Genomic DNA, 11,632 nt, shown 5'->3' on the forward strand with positions numbered 1-11,632 from the left:
AAAAAAAAAAATTGTGCTATAATTGGAAATTTGATCATCAAATGGATATTTGGTGATATTAAATAACTATTTGAAAGTATGAAAATGGCATAAGATTATATTCTGCAAACTAGTCCTTAAATTATAAAGGCATAACATGAAATATATTATGTACAAAATTTACCTAAATTAATGTATGAGGCAAGGGTTGGAATACATGTGAAACAGTACATGAGTTGGTAAGTTCTGAAGCAGGCTATTGCTGGTTCTGAAGCAGTCTTTAGGTAAAATTAGGCTCTAATCTATATTTATTCATGTCCATTCTTTGTTTTTTTTTTTTTTTTTCTGGAATGGGGAATCAAACTCAGGACCTTGTGCTTGCCAGGCAGGTGCTTAACATGTCCATTTTAAAAATTTTATTTTAAAGAAAAGAAAAATAAACAATAGTATAAACTTTCAAACAAGATTTTAGGGGAGTAACAATGCTTATTACATTGTGTGTTGTTATCTTCAAAGTAGTTGCTCAGATTACAAGATATGGGCATAAAAATTGATCACACAACATAGGCATAAACATTTCTTTTCAATGAACTAATAGCAATTACTAGTATAACTATCTTAACTATCGTATACATATATATGTATTTATTATTATTATTTTTTCCCTTCTTTTCTCCTCTTGAGGAAATTTTATATATTAACTAAATCAAAATATTTGGGTAACCTGCCATAGAAAAAATATCTTTCCTTTCAAGACTGAAAATTTTTAGAAATATCCCAAGCTACACTTGCCTTTCTTAGAAGATGTTTTTACCCCTTAATGTAATATAAATTCAACTCCACTTCCTGCCAAGACATGTATAAGTTTACTGGATTTAAAAAAAAATGTATTTGATTGTGCATTCACAATTTCCAAAGATCTCTCCACTATATTCACTTTCATTTTCTACTCTTTACAGATAGCTCAGTACTTTTTTTAAGCTTACTCATATCTCTCTGGTGTTCAAAAAAAAAAAAAAAGCATCCTTGCCCACTCCATTTCCCCATTCAGCTATCTCTGTACTTTTCATTTTCTTTTCACAATGAAACTTCTCCAGAAATTATCAGCTGTGGTGGAGACTGCTTGTTATTACCTGATACCCATTGTTCATATCCTCTTTAATATAGATTTGGACCGTTAAACGTAAAACATACATTCTTGCTGCAGTGTCAATATTTTTTTTTGTTAATTGCACACAATACCTGCCACCCACACTTGAAGGAGGAGAACTCAACTTGGCTCACATTTAGAGATTTTAGTGCATAGTCAGCCAGCTCCAAGGCAAGGACATCATGGCTGAAGGCCTGGTGGAGCAAAACTGCTTAGTTCATGGCAAAGAGGAAATAGAGCAGGGAACCATGCACAAGAGGAAAGGAGCAAGGTACCATATGTAGTACCTAAGTTCATACGTGCAGAACACACCCAGATGCACCCAAATCTATACTTTGCAATTTTCTAGATATTTCTTAATCCAATCAAGACAGCATAGCAAGATTAGTGGTCATATCTGCAAATGAGATAGAGTAAAAATACCACTATTTGGTAATATATTTTAATTGAAAGCACAAGTCTTTTCTTGTCCCTTCCTCCTTCCTTTTGGGAGGAATGTGGACAAAATAGAGACCAACATTCATTTTTATACCACAGTACAGCTTTTGTTAAGAAGCAGGATAGAATAACAAGACAGAAGACTAAATTGTCACTATTTCAGGTGAAACATCTTGCTGTACAAGAGAAATAAAATCCTCATCCTTGTTTAAACCACACTAGCTTCTAGTTTTTCTGCTCCTTCTAGCCAATGCTAGTTTTTACAAATATGTTTAAACCTATTCTATCTAAATCCTTACCTAATATTATTCTTCAACATACCCAAATCTGGCTCTTTATGTATTAAAGTGATACCATGGGCAACCTATTCATTCAGGACCCCTCCTATCTCTCAGGAGCTATTCTTATTCCCCATCCCCCATTCCTATTCACCAATAGATTTTCCTACTTAAAAAAAGTGATACTAACCTTATCAAAGTCACTGGTGACATATCACTATACTCTCATTTAATTTGGCACAATAAATTAGTTTCTCTTATTTCTCTAGTTTTTTTTTTCTATTGCTTGAGTCCAATACTGCATTTTTTTTGTCATTGAAGACACAGGGCATACTATCAGTACAGCATTTTGAATAATATATAAAACTTCTTATGCCTAAATGTAACCAGTCTAAGAGATGCCTCTGAACAAGCCAGATCCCACTTAGCCCTCTCAAGTTACAAAAAAAGTCCATGCCATCATAAAATGTAGAGTAAGTCTTCTCCATAGTATTATGCTATGGCATACATTTTGGCTGATTCAGACCTACACACTTTAGCTCTTATTTGTTTCTCTGTTTGTTCATTTGACAATTATTTCCTCAGTATTCCAGAAATGTGACTTTTGAGATTTCCCTAATAATCACTCATGTGGCAATTATTTACCGCTTTAAGTAAAATCCATATGGTGGTGACTGGTGACTAAAGGCCTGACTCTATATATATATATATACACATCATTTCTTTTTCTTTTTCCCAGAACCATTTGCTACATCAATTTATTAATATGTCAAGTTCCAATGTCCATGTATGGATTACATAAGGATCCAAATATCTACAGAAATGTATACAGAATCCAAATATCTACAGAAATGTATACAGAATCATTACTTCATTTAGTATCCCTACTTCTTTAATCATCCCGATTATTAGAAAAATAACTGAGATAATGTTTCATATCAATTTCATTTTTTCTTATTGGACCATGGCTGATCTTTTTACTTATTTTTAATACTTCTTAATAGAAAATGAGAACATGATCTGTCACTTGCAGTGGTCTTCATGATGCTACACATGGAGTCCACCACAGAGAGCTCATTTCTTTTTATTAAACATCAATGTTAAAAAAGTCCAGATCCTTACAAATGCTCACCCATTAGAAATCATCTATATACTTATATCAAATGCATTATCAAAGTATTTGTCCTCTATTCTCTATGAATGTCACCATTACACACTCAGTAGTTGAAAGCAGAGCCTTAAAGTGTCATCTTTTGATTATTTCCTTTCCCTCTCCTTTATATTCCTCATACAGAGAATAGAAGCAACCTGTTCAATGTTTCAAAACCGCTAGACCTATTCAGAATAAGTCACACTATGAGTCATGGTTAACTTGCCGCCACCCAAAGGAAAAAAAAACTAATTTTTAAGGTGAATTAAAATAGTTCCTTTTTTAGTGTATAAAGTAAGGCACACATATAGTTGTCAGACAAATCTTCAGGATGTCTACAGTATTTAGGGAATGCCAGATACTGGCTAAACATTTTGTTACTTATTATCTCATTTGTTTCTTTCAACAAATCGAGCATAAAAACATTGGTACTTCCACTTCATAGATAAAAATACAGGTTCCCAGACAGTAAGTAATTGAATCAGCTACTGGCCTGGTACTGGAATATAAATTTCATAAATATGGAGGTCTTGTCAGAATAGTGTTTTATTGCCAGGTCGTAGAAGAATACCAATGCATAGCTAAATAACATTTGTTCAATGAATAAGTTACTAGGAACTAGAAATCAATGGAGAGGTCTAGAAGCCCATGATTATATTAGATTTCAAATCTCATTTTTGTAACCACTGTGTTATTAGGTATTCAGTGTATGGTTGTAGAATAGATTGATGCATTTATGGGTAAATGGATAGAATGGAGAGAGAAAAAGAAAAAAATGAAATGGAGAAAAAGGGTGGACAGAATATCTTTTTTTTTTTCCTATTCTCTAAAGATTATTGTATGACATTAATAAATTATAAAAGAAATTAATCATACAGATACTTAAATGCAAAGACACCATTTCTCAGATAAATCTCCCAATAAAGTCAATTCATGCATTTTTTTTGTCTGTAAGAGTCAAATTCTAACTTCCACCCTGGTTAGAGAATCATTGTAGGGGGAAATATTTTTAAAAACAATTAGAACATGTCTAAGCAACTATTTACTAGAATGTGTTCATTTGTATCTTAGTAATAACTAATGCTTGAATATAGGATTTTAGTCATGAATATAAGATTTTAGTCATTTAGTTAATTTATGTTATTGAATTGGGAAATAGCCATTAGTCAATTTTTAAAAATAGATCATTTGTTTTCTTTTAAATGTAATTCTTGATATGAGGCATTAATTTTGGTTATACTACCATTACTAGTCACAAATGAGTGGCTTCTACATTTTATTAAGGACTCTTTGTAATTACAATCTTCAATACATGTGATATCCTGACTCTAACACATTTCAGCTGTATGTCTTTGACCAAAGTCTTTAATCTAACAGTGAAATTCTTTAAGAATAAAATGAGACACCTCTATGTAATCAGTTATAAGGTGTAATAAGAAAATATGTATAGTCCCTGATATAAGTGTAAGTACTCTGGAGGAAGGTATGTTTTTCCTTGTTTAAAGAAACAAAAATAATCTCTCTTAAACTCTAATTTAATGATTAAAATTTCTCACTATGAACATTGTCTCAAGATGAGACTTTAAAATAACAAAATGAGAGTAAATATAGAATGCATTCTATTTTATCCTTAACTTGTATGACTCCATGATACAGTACCTTTGGTCCTAACTTACCCAAGACAATATATATATATATATATATATATATATATGAATAAATGTAATCGGACCTTTCTACACTATTTACATCCCTATATAAGTAATTGAATTTTACTATGTGTTAATAAAATTTCTTTTAAAATTAAATTTGTACCGTGAGGATATATTAAAAATATTTTTGTATTAATTATTCACACTGTTTCAATATAGTCTACATGGTAATTACAGATTGACATAAGAACTTAATAATTATGGACAGAACAGGTGATATGAAATAAAGTTAGTTATAAACCTAGTTACAGTTCAAATTTAAAGTTTTTAAAGACTCTTTACCACAAGAAACCAAACACAATTTGTCAGACGATTATGATTCATCCATGTCTGGTAGCATTAGTTGCTTGCCTATGCCTCAAATTCACTGTATATCAAGCTCTGTGTGTGTGTGTGTGTGTGTGTGTGTGTGTGTGTGTGTGTGTCTAAGAGCGTCTTTGGAGCTTGACAGACCTAGATATAAATCTCTGCTAAGAACAAACTAAATACCAAGTCATTTTGACTTAGTTTCTTTACTTCTAAAATGGGAACAGAAAATCTGGTTCAGAATTTTTGTGAAAATAAAAATTGAAATAATTCATCTAATGATTTTAGAATAGTGCCTCAGTGCCTCAAGCACTAAATAAATATTTAAACAGTTTAGAATTTTATTGTCATTACTATCATTTACACTTTCCACAGAAGATTAGATACGTGCAACTAGTCCCTACAAATTGACCTGTGAAGTGAAAAAATGCAATTCTTTACTAAATCAGAGCCAACTCTATAAATACCAAGGCAAGAAATCACAAATCCATAAATACAGTAGTTTTAAAGAGCATACCATATCCCACTGTAGAAAGACCCAAGTGTTTCATTCTATTTTTCACAAGTTCAGCAAGCTCTTGTCTTTCTGACCTCCTGTAGAGGTTCAGTCGCTGCTGGGTTATTTTTTCAGCTGTTTTACCAGAGTGTTTTGGACCTTTTCTGCTCAGCCTTCGGGCCCACTGCATGCTCTTTCTCCGCAGCAAGGGGTGGTCAGACTGGTCGCTGGAGGTCGAGTTGCGGTGGTTGCTGCGGTGGTGCCCTTGCTCTTTGGAGTCTTTGGTATCTTCCCACTCTTCCACACTGATAGATATTTGAGACTTTAAAGAGAACAGATATGAATAATCAGATATTTTTGGAATGATCATAGCGTGGAGCTGAAATACTATCCATTCACAAAATCTCATCATAGTCGCACATGTTCTTGTGAAAGCTTCCACAGAAAGAGCAACATCATAATCTTCAATTCTGACCATCTATACTAAAAATATTATAGAATTAATTGAACTTATATATGAACCAAATAAAATATTTGCATCTTTCTGTGGAAATTCTTTTGAAAATATTTAATTTTTGTGTATAAGAATTTTGAAAATAAATGTCTACTAGTACAGGTATTTGAAGCACACAAAATAGACATTTTATAACTTCATTCAAATAAAGTCCATGCTATTCTTTTCCAAATATACTATAAGTATTTTTCATGCAACTTAAACATCTATTGTGAAAAATATTATTTTTATAATTAAGGATGTTTCAAAGGTTTTATATTATTGCTCTTTCTCAATGTGATGCTGGAATGCTTTTATACAATGTGAATTTTTTAACTCTCTCATATATCCCAGAAAAAAGTAAAAAAGCATTTTTAATCCATGCATTCATAAGACACCACATAAAATGCTTTTCAGATTATGATATTAAACCATATTTCAAGAACTATCAAAAATTAAAAGATGTTGTAAAAATTAATGAATCACAAACACATTGTAGAATCACAACTAAAATTTAAACCAGGTTATTTTTCATAGCAGAGGAAATCAATGAACTCACTCATAAAGTCAATTCTAAGGTTTGCTACAGAATCTAATTTTTGCAGGAAGAATCTCTCCTCTGATTAGAAGCTCTTCACAAGTAAGTTTTTTGATTAAGTAATATTACTTTTCTTACCAGGAAGTCATATGAAAAACAACACCCATCAGAGCAGAAAGTCTTACTTTGTAAAGACATGCACATGCAAAGAAACAGTTTTCTGAATTCTGTTGTACATACTTCTGAGCAGCAATCATTAATCTGTTAATCCCTTCTATGGATGGAAGCTTGACCTTCAGCTATAACATGTATGTATTGCTGGCTTTCAAAGTAATAGAATTTAAATTACCAAGTTATGTAAGGTCAGGAAGTAGATCCAATATAATCTTTTAATATAATCCTTTATAAGTGCGAATATAAATTATGGAGTCTCAGTCATTACCTCATATATATCTCTTGGGAACAAGCTAGACAATTATTGCCACTTAATTTCTTTTTTTATTTATTTTTTATTTTAAAGAATAAAAGAAGGATAACATAATAATAGGGGGGACTTAGCAAATTACAGACAAAATGGTAGGAAATTATCAATGGTTATCGTTTTACATATTATTATCTACAAAATAGTTTCTCAGGAAAACAAATAGACAAATAATAGTGAGTTACAGACAAAAGAGGTAGGAGATTATCAAGAGTTGTTGTGCTATACTTTGGTATCTTCAAAGTGGCTTCTAAAGAAAATAAATAGAGCTATACATGAGTGAGCTACTGAAAAATCATTAACTATTCTCAATGGTTGTTGTAGGAAACACATAATAATAAACATACATTATGAAATAGGATAGGAACATTACAAACTTAACACAGTTATGGATAGATTAGTAGGAAAATATCAATGGCTGCTGTAATACGTGGTGGTATCTTCAAAGTGGTTTCTCAGGAAGACAGAGATATGCAAGAAGGATCTAATAAGTAGTTACAGCCTAAGGGTTGTCAAAAATAGCATATTACCTCCTCACCAGTGACTCCTTTCACTGAGGTATGATGGCTGGAAGGAAGGCCAGGATTGAAAAGAAGGACCGAGAGACTTGCACCGGTGACTAGCAACAGACTGTTTTCTTGTTCCTCCATAGTCATGATTACCCAGGACTCCTCGATGGAGATGAAGGTCTGGCCAGAGGGAGAAGGCAGACCATGCCCCAAGCCCTCTCATTCCTGTTGGACTAACTGGTAGCATGGGTCTGAGCTCTGGGGCCTCCACCTCAGAGGGCAGACCGATCTCCAGTGGTTGCCACTTAATTTCAATCAAATATTCATTTTCCTTTCTGTTACAGAAGAGTACTGTATTCAATCGACCTCAAAATTAATTAATCTAATTTCCATATCTCTAGGATAACAAATAATTTGATTTTAAAAAATTAGAAACTATAGTTTACCTACCAGAACTTAATACAGAAGCAATAAATTTTAAACACTATAATTCTGTAATAATGAATACCTTTATCAGACTTAACTTATGCTATTCTTGTCTACTATATTAAAAAATTTCTTCTATGGGAATAAAGGATATAATAGAGCAATATCTACTATCAGTAAAGCATACTTTGCTCAGTAATTTATGTGTACTTGTAGTAGAAATAAAAATATAGGAATTCATTCATTTCATTCAGTTCACTCATATTTGTAGAAATAAATTATAATCTCAATTTTATTTGAAGGTATCTCTGCTATTGCCTCTAGTCATAAGTAACTGTAATAGTGTGATTTCTTGTGAATGTATAAAAATAGTAGTAATTATCAAGAACAAATCACAAGATGCTAAATTCATATAATGTCACTCATAATTCAAGTGGTAGAATATGAAGATAATAAATATTTAGGGATAAAGATGAAGATTTACTTCTCTTTAGGCAGTTTGAAAAATCTTCCTTTGTGAATGCTTCCCTTGGTCATGCATATCACGTGTTACATAAAGAACACATATAAAACATGACCTGAAGTTAATGTGGTATTCATCATTATTTTGAAATCTTTAAGGAAGGTAATATCATTCTTTTTGTTGCTGTTGTTTTTTTCTGGTGCCGGGAATTGAACTCACAACCTTGCACTTGTCAGGCAGGCGCTGTGCTGCTGAGCTAAATCCTCAGCCCGCTAATATCATTCTTTACATGTGAATGTCATGGAAAATCAGAAATCCTTTATTTTAAAATTTTAGAAAACAAGTAACATCTCTATGTAAACTGTATTTTAACTGCTGAGAAAGAATCAGAAGAATTTGGAAATTAATTTCAAGAAATCTGAAACCAAAGTTCGTAAATTCTTCTTTACATGCTTAGAATGTGCCTTTCTGCCTCCATCCTTCCAACATCACACCATGAAAAGTACATAGAATTTTTGTGCTTTAATATTTACAAATTTGAATGTTGAATGTTTCCCAGCTTTTGATCATAGCAATCCTCATCTTCTAATCTATGGAAGTGTCAGCTTTAACTTCCACATATAATAATAATGTATAAAAGAAAGAATTATTAGGGCTGTGAACATAGTTCAGTGGCATACTTTCTGCCTGGAAAGTGCAAGGTCATAAATTTGATTTCTAGTACAAAAAAAAAAGTTTATTATTCATAACATGCTGAATGTGAATCATTGTATTTTATTTTATTTTATTGGTACTAGAAATCGAACTCAAGACCTTGCGTTTGCCAAGCAGGCGATTGTGCTGCTGAGCTATATCCCCGGCCCATATGAATGTATTCTAAAGGGGCCCATTTATAATTTTAATTTCTGAATGTCATTTCCTTTCTGGTTTTAACTCCCTTGGGTTTCAAACATAGCATCATGAACCAATAGAAGAGAACAGTACGAGGGCTGTAGTCTCCCGACCGTAGGACCTGTTCTTGAACTGGGAGTCAAAGTGGTTAAATGTGTCTTGGCATCAGCACTACATTTAAATACTAGTTTTTCCCCTTAAAACTGTTTTGTTTTGGGTTATATAATTTACATTTTCTAATATTATTTCAATCTGCCTATTTGAAAAAAAATGATCATTATATTACTATTATTATTCTAAGTTGCTCTGAGAAGAGCAAAATGATAATGCGGGCAAGGTGCGTGAGAAGCTGCCTGACTTGTGAAATGCCCAATAAATGTAGCTTAGAGTATTGCTTATGAATGCTCATGAAAGAACAGTAAAAGGAAGAAAAGAAAAAAGTAATAATGGAGGTAATAAAAGTGAAAAGTGAGTATTAAAAATTGAAGTAATGAGGTATTTTGGCACAATTTTCTGTCACTGATTATAGTTCACAAGAAATAAGAGCGCTGTAAAGTAATTCTTGGAAATAAAACTTTCTTTAAGTTTAATGGATCTATAGAAGATAAAAAGTACTTAAAGCAAAAGTAGATGATTATTATTCTACACTGTTTCTATGAATTATTCTTTACTATTTCTATGAATACTTAGACTTGGCTTGCATTTTCAAAAGTTTTATTGTCAGAAACACAATATAATCATTAACTTGAAAAATTTAATGGTAATGAAAGGAATATGTTTGCATATTTTTATGAAATGTGTCTAGGAATATATATATATATGCATATATGCACACATATTTGGGGATATACATAAATATTACTGTTTAATTGGAAAATGAAAAAATCATATGGCTATTCCAAAATTTTATTACACATTCAAAATGTTAGCAGTTTAAAAATATATATATACTTTTCCAAGTATTTATTAAATCTAATACAATTGAAAGAAGGCTGAAAGTATCTCTTTACAAGAATAAGAGCTAATCATTTTTAGATAATAAAATGTTACTTATGTTTAACATAGCTGGATTATTTTATTGGTATCGCAAAGGAAGAAAACACCAGATTCACAAAATATATCCATTATTCTCTCTGATATTTTACCCAGATGTAAACACCAGTCAAAATGATTCAATTCAACTTTCTTTCAGGTTTTTATTGAACCATTATTCATGTCACGGGTTACTATACAATCTATGAGAGAAAGCGGTATTTTAAAATAAATCAGTTCACCGACTTGATTGAAAGTGACTTCATAATATGCATTCATGACTCTCTTAACAATAGCTTTATAGGCATCATAATATTTTCATGTGATGCTATCTGATTTATAATTGAAGACATTCAGAACTGTTGCTAAAGAAGAAAACAACAGAGAATAAAATCAGTGCAGATGTGCTAGATTAACATTCCATAAGAATTTCTATGTTTTCTATTAAGAAATTAAATGGTAAGAATTTTGAAGTGATAGGAGATGGAAGAGAGAGGAGAAGAATAAGGTGAAAAGAGATTAAGATATGGTATTCACATACATCAACCCCTACGATGAATGTAGTCCATATGTACTACAAATATGTACTACAGTCATAAAAATAAAACAGTATTGGACAGATTGTCTAAATTTAAAGGTATATGTACCATGACTATTGGTTCTTTATGCACCGGAAATTTTTGTTACAAAAACTTAATCAAAACATATTTCACCAATTTCCTAAATCTCAGTATACTGTATTTATATGGTTTATAATCTAAGGCAAGATAGAAAACACCAAGTTGCATTGCTTTGAAATGCATTTTCTATTTTTTTACTTTATTTTATTTTATGTGTTTATGCTTGCCACTTTCTAATGGTAAATAGCATTTATTACTAGCATTAAGGCTTCCCTAGGAAATATTTGTTCTTCAGGAAAATAATATAAGAATCAATAACTGGGACATCATCCTATTAAAAAGGTTTTATATAACACAAGAAATTACCAACAGAGTGAAAAGACAACCCACAGAGTGGGCAAACTTTTAGCCAGGAGTCTTTCAGACAAAGCACTTACATCTAGAACATAGGAGGAACTGAAAAAAATCAGACTCCTCAAATTTAAATATCCAATCCAAAAATGGGCATCTGAGATGAATATACACTTCTCAGAAGAAATGCAAGTGGAAAATAAATATATCAAAAAATGTTCCACATCTGGGGCTGGGAATTTAGCTCAGCAGCAAAAGCGCCTGCCTGGCAAGCGCAAGGTCGTGAGTTCGGTTCCCGGTACCGGAGAAAAACCAAAAA

The 11,632-nt window shown here is 31.8% G+C and overlaps 1 protein-coding gene across 2 annotated transcripts in view; it reads right to left on the bottom strand.

Moving 5' to 3' along the window:
* The window catches only part of Kcnt2 (potassium channel, sodium activated subfamily T, member 2), a 360,773-nt gene that overhangs the window by 28,403 nt on the left and 320,738 nt on the right, over positions 1-11,632 (bottom strand). For both annotated transcript variants that reach the window (XM_005375111.2, XM_005375110.2), the window contains one exon: positions 5,531-5,831. In XM_005375111.2, the coding sequence (XP_005375168.1) occupies positions 5,531-5,831 (301 nt within the window). The remainder of the gene's footprint in view (positions 1-5,530; positions 5,832-11,632) is intronic.

Source organism: Chinchilla lanigera, unplaced genomic scaffold (genome assembly GCF_000276665.1).
Source record: "Chinchilla lanigera isolate Chin_1 unplaced genomic scaffold, ChiLan1.0 scaffold00005, whole genome shotgun sequence".
Taxonomy (NCBI): Eukaryota; Metazoa; Chordata; class Mammalia; order Rodentia; family Chinchillidae; genus Chinchilla; species Chinchilla lanigera.